General features: G+C 36.2%; 1 protein-coding gene across 5 annotated transcripts in view; it reads right to left on the bottom strand.

Annotated features, from left to right (window-relative positions):
* Nucleotides 1–15,421, bottom strand: part of ldah (lipid droplet associated hydrolase) — a 39,616-nt gene extending 24,195 nt beyond the window's left edge. For 4 of the 5 annotated variants that reach the window (XM_043263627.1, XM_043263626.1, XM_043263623.1 and 1 more), the window contains exons 1-3: nt 15,276–15,404; nt 14,260–14,454; nt 6,263–6,397 (exon numbers count right to left, since the gene is read on the bottom strand). In XM_043263627.1, coding sequence (XP_043119562.1) covers nt 6,263–6,397; nt 14,260–14,454; nt 15,276–15,372 — 427 coding nt within the window. In that variant the 5' untranslated portion in view covers nt 15,373–15,404. Of the gene's footprint in view, nt 1–6,262; nt 6,398–14,259; nt 14,455–15,275 lie in introns of all 5 variants that reach the window. The other variant, XM_043263625.1, reaches the window with a different exon arrangement.
* Nucleotides 15,422–16,588: the final 1,167 nt, after the last annotated feature.

The raw sequence follows: 16,588 nt of genomic DNA, 5'->3' as shown, positions 1-16,588 counted from the left end.
ATAAATTGTCGGCAACACATAGAGAAAGGACACCTCAAATATTTTCTTTTGTATTTTAAAAAATAAAAAGTGATTGATTTTGGTTTTGTTTGTTTTTTTCCAAGGAAAGTGGCTTTCACGAAGTGTGCAATACTGTAAAAGAGATCTGCTACTTCCATGAACCTTCAAATTTATACAGAAGATAAAAACAGATTTCAAAAAGGAAAGGATGTTGGATGGGGGCGTCAGAGGGTGAGCAGGATGGATGGAGGAACAGGAGGGGGACCGCTAAGACCAAAAGGAGTGCATATGATCTTTAGGTACAGACACATGCAGGAGAGATAAAAAGGAAGCCGAAGAGAGGAGGAACCAGTGAAACCCATTCAAAAGGTTCAAAACATTAAATCATTTTCATTGCATAAAATACCAGTGGATGTACAAGAATGATAAGATAAGACAGGGTAAAAGAAAAAAAATAATAAAACACATTCTGAGACAAAATGTGAGACATCTACATGCCATGTGCAATACAGCTTAAAGCTAGCTTTGGGATATGATGGACAATTGCTGTGGTAGTAAGACGGCATTAACATATCAGGGTCACATGGTATGTGCTGTAAAAAAGAGAAAATAAGACTTGATTATAGAGTCGCCAGCTATAAATAAGACAAATAAAAAACAAAAATAGAACAAATCAGCCAATGTACAATGCGTTAATGTATTGAGTATGCATTGTGCGTTATAACTTTGCAAACAACTGTCTGAGTGCTCAGTCTAGAAATCTTTTTCTCAAAGAGATTAATCATTTTATCATATCAATCAAAAATCATTCAATATTAAAAAAGAAAAAAAAAGTGTCAGTACAGGAGCACAAATGCTTTAAATATCCATAATGTTAAGAAATGCTTCTTGAGGAGCAAATGATTTCTGAAGGATCATGTGACACTAAGGACTGGAGTAATATAACAATTTCCATCATAGGAATAAATTACTGTAAAATATATATTTAAATTTTTATAACAAAGTTTTTGTTGTATTAATATTTCACATTATTACTGTTTCACTCTATTTGTGATCAAACACCAGTGAACATAGGAGATGTTTATTGGACATGACACTGAGTAGGACCTCGAAAGGGACCAAAGCATACACATCATTTCAGAAATTTTTTTTTACCAATCATATTTTTTTTAAAGTACTGACAGGCACTCAATCCAGGGCTATTTTCATTCACGAATGCAAGTGAGAGATCAGACACTAAGCAATGAAGTCAGTGACCTGTGCATGCACACATATTTAGCTCTCCCCAACCACTCCTTACCCCTCATTTCCCATTTTCCAAATCTGATCTTGATTTTTTTCCGAAGGTTCCCACTGAAGTTTGCCTACAAAGGGGCCCTACATGTTTATCTACCAGCACAGAGGGGCACTATGAGCTCAGAGCCCAAACACCAATGAGAGCAGTTTACACATTGAGTGGCCTCTCAGGATTACCTCATGAACATTTAAGACTATCCTCCTCGTAAAACTTACAAAACCTACATCCAGCCACAGTCACCTATACTAAAGAAACCTTTAACTGTGGGAAAATTAAAAAAATAACAAATATATAAAATAATGTGCATAAGGAATATAAACTGATAAACTAAATATACAAGGCAGTTTGGACTTCATGTTGATCTAAAGGCTACATAGATTTATTCTATGGTAAGAAATGCAAAGGATGTCTTTCTGGATATGGAAGAGAAACAAAATCAGAACAACCTGTAATGGGTCCAAAGAAGCATTTATGCAACATATGGCAAACACAAATTCCTCAATATAAAATAACGATCTGTTGGCAAGAGCAAGCGATGTATAGGGAGCAGGCTGTTAAGTGATTATATCCCCCTCTCAAAAATGTGCAATAAATGTGTGGTGCATGTTTCATCCAGGGATCAAGTTGCTGAATATTAATGTCAAGAGGAACCACAACAGAGTGGTGTTACTGATTAAAAATGGGTTGATACATTGGGCTTGTCCTTTTGCTTTTGTAAGTAGAATCTTAAAAAAAAAAAGAAAAAAGAAAAAAAAGTATTTCAAATAAAGGAGAATGCTGTTCGCATGTAAAGCATATGCGTTTATGCATAAAAATGTATTTACACTCAGGCCATCTAACATGCACAGAACAGATTTGGAGAAATGGAGAATTTACTCTTGATCACCAATGAATCCTCTATAATTGAATGGAAGCCGCCTAATAAAAGGATCTCAAAATTAGTAGTCAACAAACTGTGTGTTTGTAATAAACAAAGATGTGAGAAGACAATAAGGCATGGACTTTTCACTGAAAGAGGCAAGGATTATGGACTGGTATTTGACCAAAGTGATAGTTTAAATTGTAAAAAAACAAGTCCATCTATAAAACATTTTTAAACACAGCTTTCGTGCTTCACAAAACATTCCTTGGTGGGTTGGAGCCATGTGGATTACTGTGATGTTTTTAATCAGTTGTTTGCACTCTCAATTTGACGGCACCCATTCTCTACTGAGGATCCGTTGGTGAGCAAGTGATGTAATGCTAAATTTCTTCATCATAACAGATTTGAAGAAACTCAGTTATATCAAGGATGGCCTGAGGGTGAGTAAACTTTTAGCAAATGTTCATTTTAGCTGAACTATATAAGACTGCGTCTACATCAGTCTCTACTGCCAAATAAAACCTAAATAAAACTAATGTAAGGCTTTAGCATTCAAAATTAGCAACCAACTATTAATTATTTCAAAGAGGTATTAGACGACTTTTGTTTTGCATGCTAAGTTTAAAAAGGGCCAATAGGCTTCCCACCAATGCCCAGGCCTCCAATCAGCAAGACAAACATGAAACCGAACCTGACTACAACTGGTCACAAAAGGTCACATCAACCAAAATGCTCGGAACAATCTATTTGCCTTTTACTATACCCCAGGCAATCTTACAAGAACGAGGGAAATTCCTTTTTTATGCCTGTTTTAATAGCCTGGGCATAAATGGAGGGTAATTTAGTCATATCAGAGAAGGGAAAGTAGATTTTGAGTAGTAGCTCTCTTAACACGCTCTGACAAAATGAATGAGATGTGTAGGTCTGGAAGGCGGCTTGACCCAGGGCAGGGTTATTGACATTGGCAAAGTCCAAAATGTTCCCCATGTTTGCATTAACAGATATTTTTACTGTAATCAAAAGGCATCAATCACAAATCGCCAACCACAGGAACAGTTCCTCCACAGAGATTTGGCATGTTTACCCCACTGCCATTTCCTCCTGCTTTTGTTTATGTTTCCAAGACACAGGGATGTAATATCGCTTAATATATGCCGTTAAATACGACCAGCCCTATATTGCCAATGGGACTGAAATGTTTGGCGTTGAGAGTTTAAGATCTCATCAATGAACTCAATAAAGTCTCTCTGTGGCTGTGCTGGATGAGATGAAGTGAGGTTTCTGTGGGTTCCGAATGGCTGTGCCTGCTGCTGACCGCTGGCTGACCAAGAGCTCTTTGAACAGCAGTAAATCAATGGGCAGCATTCACACGGAAAGCCACCAGTGACTTCTGGACAAGGAAGTTGAATTTGAAAACCTGAAACTGTTTGAAGGGTCATCATAAGAAGAAACCGCAAACTAGATCTGATGCCCAAGTCAGTGACGCCATCGTCTTACGGAAACCAAGTGGAAGACCAATCAGGTCAAAAAAAAAAAAAAAAATCTAATAATAGTGAATAATAAAATTAAATCAAATCAATGCTTACAAATAGTTTAAATGTTGAATTTCAAAGTAATTTAATGTAAATTTAAAATAGTGAATTTAAAAATAATTTTAAATAAAAAAAAAATTGAAAGTGTTATTTCAGTATTATTTATGTACGTTTATTTAGTCATTTTAGCTCTTTGTCTTATTTCATTTAGTTTTAATTAACAATAAGTTAATAGCCCTAATTATTTACACATTAATCGGATCATTTCTGACCCACTAGTTTCCATAAACAGAACAGCAAAAATAGTTTCTTGAACACCCCTCCTGACTGGCACTGGGCAAATAAACAGAACGTTCTGCCCTCAAGTCGGTTGAGCCAAAATTGGCCTTTCAGCTTGCAAATGCGAAAAGAAAGAATCTAAATAATTATTACTGAAAGAAATTATCCCAACAATTAACAATAATTTAAATACTTCATTTAACCTAACACAAAAAATCTGCACATGTCGGCTCCTTAAAACAAACTAAAGCTTTCAAGGATCTCTTTAGCAGTTTTTAGTTGATTACAGTCAGATATACTAAATCCTCAGCAATGAGAGGCAACACAAGCAGCTATTTCCTCGGACAGGGGCATCTGCGAACCAAATGGTAGAACATGATGAGGGATGGATCATTGAGATGAACAAGACAATGTGCTGTGGAAAGAAAAGCCCAGCGTACTTGATACCGCCCCACTTAAGACAGCCATTGATGGTAATCAAGAATGTCACTCAAATAGCCAGATTGGGGAAATGAAATATAACTTTTAATTGCGTCCCCTCTTTCATCTGCGCTGGCTTGGCAAACGCCTGCCGCTTGTTGTCATCTCTTGGCACATTTGAATCCGCTGCTGAGTTTTGACTTTTAATCATCCAGCTTGTGATTGCACAACATGATATGAACAGCAATGGATGTCATCGTCTGTTGTGTGAGCCAGAGATCAGCTGTCTGTCACTGAATACTTTAAGACTGTGATTCCGGTAAAAAGTACTCCATGTGTTCACAATAAAAAAAAAAAAAAAAAAGCAACTGTTTGATACTTCAGTATGCAAAAATAAAATATACCGAACGAGACTCGAGTTTGCAGAAAATTTCAGGTGCCCTTGATGTACTGATTTTATTATGGTAATTTCTGCTAATACGCCACAATATGGCATACTGAGAAGTGCATGCTTGTCTGTCCAAAGAGTAGACCTGAAGTGACCAGCGTTCACCTAGACTGTTCAATCCATCAAGAGAGCCAGTAGAAATGCTGTTTTTGGAGATCCCAGCCATCTGCATGTGGTTTGTCTTATTACAGGTGAGGGCTTGGTAATGTCTTTCCCACGTAGAGAGCTCAATAAAAACGTCCATGCTGCTTTATGGATGAACATGCTGGACTTTCATATACTGGTTCAGGCAGAGGAGGGAGACACGGCTTGGCTCGTTCGTCAGTCCCGAATGCATTCCACCTTACAGTGCGCTCTGTGAAAGGATTCCAGGAGGAGCATCCTGCAATCTGACAGACACTACAAACCAGCATATCAGTCAGGATAGAGCATGGCTGTGCTTGACACTGTCAGTTGGGATCTTCACGCTCCTTCAAGTCTTTCGCCATAATATGTTGTTTAATAATTTACTTACGTGAGGATATTAGGAGTATATATAGATTGATATAGATCGATATATTGATATTGAGAACGAAACCATGCAATATTGTAAGAACAAGAAGTGATAATCAAATGCAATATTGAAAAAAAATAATACTTAAATCGATTATTATTTTATTTTATACATTTGTTTATTATTAATAATAGCATTTATTAACAGTCTAATAATTATAATAATAACATTAATAATACAATCATAATAAAAGACAATTATTAAATAATAAATATTTGTAATAATTAAAAACAATTATTAAATAATAATAATAATAATAATAACAATGATGAATTGTAAATAAAGTGAAATCATCTAAAAATGACACAATTATAAACAATTACACCCCTAAATAACAAATAAGTCACTTAATTATCTGCTGCCATCTACTGTCTCATTTATAATACTGGTAATGACATCATGCTGAGTCAGAGGACAGCAAGCTGTTTCTGCAGATCACTCTGTGATCGTTCTCTCTCTGACATTTATGTAAACACAGAGAGCTTTAAGAAGTGCTTAAATGTTAGCTCATGAGAAGGAAAACTATTTTGACCATCTGCAGACAGATATCTGTAATATAGTTCACATTTGAAAAGGCTGACACTCTGAATTAACTTTTAAAACGACAAGCTACTTTGAAGTCCATGAACAACTTAGATCTGGGACAGATCATATGTCAACTATTTATATGATTGTCCCTCTTTGTTCTCAATATGGGCCACTTATGAACACTTTAGGTGATCACTTTACCTTCAAAAGGATTATACCGTAACCGTATGATGGTTTTTATTCACCTGTTAGTAATGGCATAGCTAAACTCTGAATAATTAGAAAGCAGGTGTCCACGTGCACTTCTGGTTGCATAGTGTATGTAAAGAGGAAAATGTCCCACCTTCAATCATATCATAGGTTTCTGGAGGCATGCAGTGTCCAGCATGGCTCACAGCCCACACGGGATATCTCTGGATGAACGTCTGATACAGAGTCCACATGTATGTCTTGTAGAAACCCACCACACCTGGGTTACCTGTAGAAAGGTGAAAATATTTAGCTAAATTTAAACTTTAATATAAGGATAGTGAGACATGGTGTTCATTGTTTAAACAAGAGCAGACGTCTGTTCCAGGTCTGCTGACGTAGCTCTGCTGCTCTCCACAGATGAGGTTAACTGCGAGTGAAGGTAGATAAGGAGATAAATGGCATCTCTGATACCCAGCTGCCTTCAGTGCAGAACAATGGGCACTCTGTGTGGTCACAGGGAGTTCACTCTCTCGCTCCAAAGAGTATCGATGGGCCACAGCCTCGCAGGCCAATTCCTTTACCATTATTGTTGTGTGCGTTTCTCTGAGATTACACGTTAATGCATCTCAGTGTTTGAACAATAATGCTTGAATCAGCTAAGTGTTAAAGAATCGCTCAAACATAGGACATATTTAAACTAATTGTGGGGCTATTGTGAGTTATTTAAAATTTAACTCCAAGGCAAAACAATCCAGAAAACAATGTTTCTTTTCCAATTATTATCAAATATGTAAGACACACATATATATAAACTAGATCAGTGAAAATTCTGCTTGTAAAAATTCCTTGCACACTACAAATATAATATTTAAATGCTTTGTCTAAAATATCTGAACATCAAAGCGCTGTAGTTTTAAATTTGAGGGGTAAAACATATTGCAAAGCAATAAAATGATGACTAAGTGCTGTGCAAATAAAGATTTTTCAAAAGTTTGTTGTATCATATTTAATTTTAAATTCCATTATAAAATGAATAATCAAATAAACCTAAATTGGCTCAATCCAGCAAATATTCATCCTGAACTGTTAAGAAAGAACAATTTAATGGTTATTAATACATTTACTTTAGTTTTACAACAACAAAAAAGACGTTTACCATGGTCTGAAGAGGACTGTTTATGGACCTTTTTACACTAAATTGCCCTTTACTGCATGTTTTGTTAGCTGTTTTTTTTTTAAACAGTTTTGATCATCTTAATATTTTAAAGGCCTATGAATTCATGCATCAAATGATGACACAATAGGCTTTTCAAACAATAGTTTTAAAGCAAGACTAGTGAAGCAAAGTTCTCCACCGTCCGTCCCAGTCTTCACAGCAGGGGCAGTGTTCGCTGAGATACGCTGCACTGATATGAGCGGCGAGGGCCAACAGCAGCCCTTCCGAGCTCTTTTCAAACTGATTAAATCCATTTGTATGTTTTTATTCATGCTGAGGGTTCCCAAATCTCTTTCAGATGGAACTTGACATGCTCAAAGTCCGAACTGCTTCAAGCCAGTGTTATTAGAAATGGCAGGTTTTTCCCAACCAGTCACCACAATAAAGTCACAGGCTCTCTGGCTCTAAAGGCAGATGGAATCAAAGAATGCACTGTCACACATGGGCTCACGGATCGATTTCATCTATAGGGGCAGGGGAGGAGGAAGAGGAGACAAGTGCTCTACAGCTTTAAACAGCGCTCCACCCTTGATCGAGACGATAATTACACCCGCTTTCCAATTTTTCTGTCCACACTGTAGGTGAAAATGCTGCACAAAAATAAAGGCAATAAAAGCACAGACAATCAGAATTTTCACTATGTTGCTGGTCCAAAGAAATTTCACTGTAGGCATGATTATATAAGCAACCAACCAAACGCCTACAAACAGAAACTAAAACTTGCCATCATTTTCTCACCCTCATATTGTTCCAGACCTGTATGACTTTCTTTCTTATATACTAAGTGGATGCAGATAAAGAGCTGTGAATCTCCACAAGGGATGCATTATAAAAACAGTCCATATAGCTTATTCATTCTGAAACAGCTAAATGGTAACACTTTTATTTTAGGGTTTCTTAATTAGTTGCTTATTAGCATGCATATTGCTTGAATATTACGTTCTCTATTCTAAAGCGTTCATTCAAGCTAGTACTGCTTGTATGAAGTAGGGACCAAAATTGAAATGTAAATTATTGGATGTCACAAATGACTCTCATCAGGGATGCACTAATATTAAAGTTCAGGCTGATAATGATGCATTATGTTATGACAGAATACTGACAATTTAAAACAATCCACATAACTTATATACACTTTATCAGTTTTATATATTTAAATATAGATATAGAGTAAACTAAATAAAAAAAAAAATTAATTAAAAATCAAACAGCAGCTGATAACCAATAATGTACAAAGATACTGTGCATTCGTACCAAAATAAGGCACCATGAGGATGACCAATATTTTGGTTATTTACTAAAAATCTTTCTTGACCGCAATGATCACTATTCACTTTCCTCATGTGGAAAGGAGAAGATTGCAAATGTCATTATAAGTAACTCCCATTTTTCTTTCACATACGAGTCATACGTGATAACTAAATATTAACAAAATTATAATATATATTATGAAAATATTAATATAGAATATTCACTTATGGGTGACCTTAAACTCATACTTTGTATGTGTTGCATCAAGGTAGCACACTAAATAGTCTCACTTGTGACTTTATTTTAAGGTCCATCTCTTGCTATTAACAAGCCATTAATTATCACTGTTGCCTTAATAAACTTCTAATTTGCTGCTTACTAACAACTACTTTACTAACTATTAAGTTGAAGTACTGGGTAGGATTAGGGATATCGAATATGGTCATGCAGAATATGTGCTTTATATGTATGAATAAACAGCAAATGTTTTAATAATAGGCATGCTAATAAGCATCTAGTTAATATTAAGAAGTGGTCCCTATACTAAAGTGTTAACCTCGTTTTTTGAGTGTGTACTAGTCTGTACACCAGGGAAATAAAAGATCTCCTCCCTTTTGGTAATTGTGTCTGTTACGTTCCTGTGTTAAAACAGCCTCTCTATAAGGACATCACAGATGTTACAGTGAGACCAAACTAGAGATTGCCTCTGTGTGGGGAGAAAGAATGCAAAGGAGGCATTCCTACCAGAAAAAGACGACAGAAGCATGAGCTATCCTCTCCTCTCCCACACGTTATCATTTCCCCCTCTCCCCGAGTTCATAAATTCAGGGCTGCTCACCGGGACATTAAACAGATACCCTGCCTGCCGTCTCTGACCCCAAGGCTGCCTGGACTACCACACCACTGACGTAGCCCTGCAGGTGCAGGACGCACACACACACACACAAACACACACACACACACACACACACACCATCCTGCTTGCTTACCAACCACACCGATCTACAAATACACACGAGGGAAGCCACTAAATCACTGCATAAACACCAGCAGTGATGTAGGACCCTAGCGGATATCAAGAAATAAAATACTGACTTGAAAATATTAAGGAACTTGGCATTCGAATAAAGAGTCTGCTGGTTTGTGAATGTTGCATTAAACCAGTGTTATTTTAGTATCACTGAGATACTTTTACAGTTTTGAATTATGTTCGTGCATTGTGTTTTTATTTTAATTTTAATTAATTTTAGCAGTTTTATTTTTTGCTTCTGCCATTTTATTAGCTTTTTTTAAAACATAGAAAAATGAATGAAATAAAAATATTTCACTTTTAATTATTTCAGAACATCAAGTTCAAATAAAAATGAGAAATGTTGCTTTTGGCAACAAGTGTTTTTTTTTTTACTATAATTGTTGTTTTTTTCCAGTTGAACTTTAGTTTACGTCTAAGGGCTAAAGTTTTTTACTGGTTTTAGTTAACTATAATAACCCTGCATTAAACAGAACTATTTACTGTTGAGGAGACCTGCCGTAAGGAAGGCATTAGCAAGTGCTGGAATTCGTTCATGCAGACAGTGTGTGAAGTTGTCTTTAACTTATTAGCTCCAACATGCCATAAAGCTGATCCAGTCTGCAGAGAGAGAGGAACAAGTGAAAATGCTTATTGACTCTGGCAAACATGCAGACACAAGGGTGACTATAGCCAGATCTCATGACAGATTGCCCTCTGAGGGTTGTTTCAATCTATTCAAGAGGTATTGTAATCCAGGATAAAAGGCAGTAGGGGAGTTGTCAACCTCAGGAGGTGGAAAAGTTTGGATGGATGAGGAACAATTTACGAATCAATAGAGAATACCACAACAGGTATTTTTAATATAACAGTCAGTTTAAACTCCACTGGCCCAGTAAATGTAACTTACTGTTTACTGTTTGAGGTTACAAATATACTATATTATTCAAACAAACGGGGGAAATAGCACAAAAACACAAAGTTTATACGAGCGCGTTCCATGAAATATTTAAAGATGCCAAGCACACTAATAAACAGCATATTTGTGCATTTTGTGATCGTGAGGCTGTATAGAACAACATCGGCCACTAGAAACCATCTTGTAAAATGTCAGAGAAGCTTCTATTATAAAAGGGGGAGAAACAATTTATGCACACAATAAAAATGATGAAAAGTGACAGTAAAGACATTTATAAAAATCTATTTAAAATAAATTGCTCTTTTGAAATTTCCATCAATGAAAAAGTCCTGGAAAAAAAAAATAAAAATTGTTTTGTTTTCACAAAAATCATTAAGCAGCACTCTTTTCAACATGAATAATAATAAGAAATGTTTCTTGAGGACCAAAATCAACAATTTATTACATTTTAAAATAATAAAGAGTTAAGGATTCGCCATGAAAGACTAGAGGCGAGGGTAAAAGGTCATCGCTGGACTGGCAATCAAATTCAACCTCCAGGTAACATTCCTAAAAGCATTATGCCAGAAATCCCAGAAATGCACGAAAAAGCAAAAAATAATAACCTCCTTGGCAAGCCCATCGTAACTCCTGATCCACCTGCTCATCAAATGCTAGCAAGAGAATCATAATTGCAGAACGTTCATAGAATTTTATATAGTTGCAAGGTGGTCAGCAGAGTTGGCCCGGAGTGAAATTGTTCCACGCATGAGCCATGAAAACTGACATAAATATTAGTCTCCATATCCAAAAAGAGAGGGAAACCCCTTGGAAACTTTTGGTGATAAAAAAGGCCACGCTACTAAGAACACAAGTTCACACTGATTAACTCTGTGAACACAATGTGCCTCAACCCCAAGTGGAAACCAACATACTGTCTAAAGATGGCAAAGGAAAAAGGAATCTTTGTAAGATTATTATGAATTATCAAACAATGTGATACTGTGGGCTATTGGATGCAGCTGGTGGGACAAGCAGAGTGCTTTGCACAGCAGGTTCCTATAAATCAAAACCATCTGGATAGCTATCCCTGACCCATTGAACATCTCTGTGCTTTAAATAGGACTCATCACAAGCAATTTTTCTTCTTTTAAAATGAGCGGATCAATTTTCTATTACAATTTAATGTATAAAACATCCTTCCTTATATTTATTATTCATTATTATTCGAGGTCAGACCAGATCGTATGAACAACACGTAGATGACATTTTAAAGATCCCTCAGAAATTGGTCTAAAAGCTCTCTAAAATAAATGTTTAAAATAGACAGGTCCTATAAAACAACAAAATAACCTGCTAAACTAATTACTGTTAACTGTTAATGTGCAAACCTGCTGCCATCCAGTGGTTTAGTCTGTTAACACGGCTAGCACGCTACGTGAACTGAGGTGATTTAGCATTTATGCATCGCACACATATCTCAGTGTGGCTGTTACTAACAGGACTGGAACTTGACCGCTTTGTGAAATCTATGCCATATATACATAAAAAGACACTGAACAATTTGTATTTTGAACAATACTAACTATTAATGAATAACAATAACTAATAAATCCAGATCTGTCTGAAAGCATGAATGCTTTGTTAAAGGTTCAATTTGCTATCATTTACACTTAGCTGGTAATATAAGGCAATAAAATGTTGAAAACAAATGGCAAATAAAATATTATTTGTGCTTATATCCTTTGATTTTTTTTCAGTCGCTGTGCTCGTTTTAATAATACAACACCGATCCTCATTTTTACAGAGCAAACCCATTAAAACAGTAGCACCTGTGCCGGCCCTGACGGATATAAGAGCCAAGGGAGCCTCTGGCCAGACTGCAGAGATTATTGCCGTTATCTCTGGAGAAAAGGGCACAGGTTCTACAATAACAGTGTCGGCGTATGGGCTCTCCATTTGCCATAAAGAGTCTATTGAGCACAATGCTCAGTGACATTCAGAGCCTGGTGAAAAGCGGCCCTCTTTAAGGTCATCAGTTTGACCGTGCACTCACTGCAGGACATCTGGGTTTCTCTCTCGCATTTTTTTTTTTTTAATTCAAAAGCTTACATCGGGAACTTAAAAAGTGTTATATGTCCACAGTCATTTAAAAAAAAATTTATTAAAAGAAATAAATTAGTACTTTTCAGCAAAAACTGACGCTGAAAATTCAGCTTTGGTTCGCAGGAATAAATTACATGTTTAAATATATATTACTTTGATTGATATTTTAAATTGTATTAAAAACATAAGAGACTTCTCTCAAAAATGCAAAGGAATGCAACCAAAATCAAAGTTTTTGATAGACAGTATAAATCATTCAAAAATGAAAAAAAAAGGACTAGGAGGTGAGATTTCGTTTTGGTGACGCTGGCGGCTAAACTACTTTAAGAAGACAGCTATAAGAAAAGGGGGTCTTGTTCAATTCAACTGAATTTGAGTCTAATTCCGTCAGTTTCTCAACCTCCTATAATTTCAAACCTGTATGAAAAAAGTATCATTAAATAAGCATAAAATATAACTTGTGCACTTCAACATTTTCATACTGATATATAACTTTATTATATAATATAGTTTTTCAATATATTGGTCAATTTGGCTCTCAAATCAGGCCTGATTTGTTCATGAACATAGTTTTTCAGACTGGGTATCATATATTTTTAGCGCTTAACATCTGCTCCTGAGCTACACAGCTTTTCCATGAAGTCAATGTGCTAGAAGCTGCTGTCAGGGGAAGAGTGGTGGCCCGTAGAGCCATTTTCCACTGGGGTTTTCCTCTTGACTCGGGGCCAAGTGTAAAAAAGGTAGACTTTTCCTCATTTCCCCTGCATCTGTTGGACTGTGTTATGTCCAGTGCTTCAGATAGTGGTGACGCACTCACCCACCTGTGCACCAATCAGGGCTACGCAAATTTGGCTAGTTCCATTAGTTATGTTTATTTATGCCTTGGAAACCAAAACCTAACACACAGCTCAGTGTACGAAATGCATTTCGCCTCAAGACAGGTTTACTTGGTGCTTGGTCTTAATCATGGAAGTGAAGTCATAGGCTTTGAAGCTGAGCGAAATTGAAAAAGATTTAAAGTTTGTGCAAACAATTCCCAACATACAAAATGTAACTTCAATAAAACTGCAAAATAAAAAAAAATAAAACAGGCAGTTTACATAGCAATACCTAAGGAGGATATTTAAGGGTGTTTCAAATAATAAAATAAAATAAAATAAAATATAATATTATATATTATAATATAGTATAATATGGAAAAAAGCTAAAATTAAGCCATTTAATACAGCTTCCCTGGCCTAAATCTGTTGCTCACACACATTATGCAGAGTAGTCATCATATGATCCCAAAATTCAAATAAGATTTGAGAGCAAAAAATGTCCCTTTAAGGAGTTTTGTCTTAAATCACGTACCGTTTAACAATATCACACAAGCAAGAATACTGTTTTTAAGTTAATATTGTGCTACATTAACACAATATTGTTATTATTGTCAGTTTGGTTCAATTTTACCAACAAAAATAGTTCCAAACAAAGCCAAAGCAGCTATGTCTGTCCGAGCTGCACGCAACCCTTGAGATTCAGAAATATGACTTATTTTAGAAAACATTAAAAATTCTATTTTACTATACAGTTTACATTAGCTAAATGTGTATTAAAATCTACCTACAATATTGTATTTTTATATATTCAGATTTCTTGACAAGCGGAAAGTGTGACCCATCCTACCTGGAATGACAAGGATGAGCATTTTGGGAGGATTGGGGCGTTTGCTAGCGGCATGCAGGTCTGTTGGTCCATATTTAAGCAGCTCTGTGATTGCTCCTCTGCAGTACACATACTCTACAGAGGCATCCTCTTCAGGCCCCCCCGATCCTGAACTGCACATCACCTCAACTGGATCAGCTCCACACAGTTCTGGGCCTGAACCCAGAAATCAGACAAAAGCAACCGATTATATATTACATTAAATCTACCACAATACAACTAACCAATAACAGAAAAATGTCAAAAGGAAAGGTACTGATGTAATATTTCACCCCAAAAAATTATTAAAGCTCTTTTTTATTAAATCTGAAAAAAAGTAAAAAAAACTGCAACTGGCTAATTAAATGCACAGCAAAGCACAGCTAACAAAATGTTGAATCAGCCTTTATTGATTATGGTCGCAGGCTGCAGCACTTTGTCCCAGAATCCCTGCAACGCAGCAGAACTGTTGTGTGATGAAAGTCAACCTCTGACACCTAATGCCAAAACGACAGCTGAACGTTGGAGTTCAGAGTCTGTTATCTTGTTAAGTCTTTTGTTCAGATCATTCAATTCAAGCTTAACATGTATACAGAAATAACAGTATGGAATAGAATAGAATAGAATAGAATAGAAGTATTAGCGAGCACAAAGAGATAAGTTTTAACATGGTTATGCATTCAAAACAGTAGAGTAATGTAGAGCAAAGTAAAGCAGAGGAGTAGAATAGAATAGAATAGAATAGAATAGAATAGAATAGAATAGAATAGAATAGGACATTTTCATTCAGGGATCCCATGACAACTTTTTATTATCTAGAATCAAAGCCTGTCACTGGATAATTTCTTACTGACATGTTTAAATTGTAAAGTTCTTCAATATAAACCACTAGTAAATCCGTATAATGCCCGTTTATTAAATCTCCCTAAGACTTTATACACAAAGTTCAAAGCTTTAACACGGCTTTGACATTTGAACGACTTCACTGCATTTCTTACCGACAGACGATAATCTTTTGAGTGTCTGTGAGCGGAGAAAGTTTGTAAGAAGAGATGTAATGACATTTACCGGTAATCTTCCCAAGACGGGTAACATTAAACCCAAGGAGCGAAACGCTTCCTACTGTTTCTTCTCCTTATGGTTTCGAAGTCTGAGAACCAACGGAAGCTTATATCGCCCCCTATTGTACTGTATGTATTTATTCATCGACTCTCTTTTATTACAAGGATTTAAAAATAGTGGGGCGTGCTAGGTAACCGTATATCATTGTTTTTCTTCATTTTCTGACCAATTTATTTATCTGTTTAATGCGAATTTTTTTGTCCATCCACTTTTGAGTCATATACTGTCATATATATATATATATATATATATATATATATATATATATATATATATATATATATATATATATATATATATATATATATACACACACACAGTAGGATGTGTCATTTGCATTTTTTCCCTAATACTGGCAATTTATACACACACACACACACACACAGCATTTTGAACCATTGTCTCCATAAAATATAGCCCCGCCCATTTAACCTTTATTTTGCCTGTGGTGGAAAATTCATTTATGCGTCTTTGTTGCAGCAAACTGTGTGTTTCTGTATGACTGTCTGACCTTCTTTGCGAAGAATAAAATCTTTAAAGACAGTTTACTGAGTTTGTCTCTTACACGGTGAGACAAACTCAATAAATTGCCACAACAGTTTGGCTGCCCGTGTGTGATATTGCATTGATTGTTGTTGATAGCAGGTCCACAGCGCATTCCAATAGTTTGCATCATCTGCTCGACTATGCTGGAAAGTCCCCTTTGCCTGCATTAGGTCATCTGTGTATATGTGAGAAAGAATGAGCACAAAGTGTAGTTTTCTTTAAATTTTCAGGCTGGGGGACTAAAGAAAACAAAAGATAAGGCACAAAAAAGATGATGGCATATCCTAGTTGATACGAGGCAGGCGTATTTAGGGCTGAACAACTGGGAATGCTGTCCCAGGCCTTATGAGAAAGCGGGCCTGCTGAACAGATCTTTAGGCTGCGCTTTAATTACGAATCCCAGCAACAGCCCCCGATCACATTATGCCACTGTCATTACATTATATGACAAACACTCGCTTTGACCTCCCAAAGCTGGTCCGCTTCAGCAGATGTCCTGGACCACCGCCCCGATGTGAGGACTCAAACCTGCAGGTCATAACGGCCACACACACACCAGCGCTCCGCAAATACATTTGCCTTTAGATATCAAATGGAATCTTTATCTAGTCGCATGCTGTGAGCTTTCAGAAAGACGAATGCA

Source organism: Puntigrus tetrazona, chromosome 17, assembly GCF_018831695.1.
Source record: "Puntigrus tetrazona isolate hp1 chromosome 17, ASM1883169v1, whole genome shotgun sequence".
Lineage (NCBI taxonomy): Eukaryota > Metazoa > Chordata > Actinopteri > Cypriniformes > Cyprinidae > Puntigrus > Puntigrus tetrazona.
Note: the sequence above shows the minus strand (reverse complement) of the source record. Positions and strands in the feature narration are given on the sequence as shown.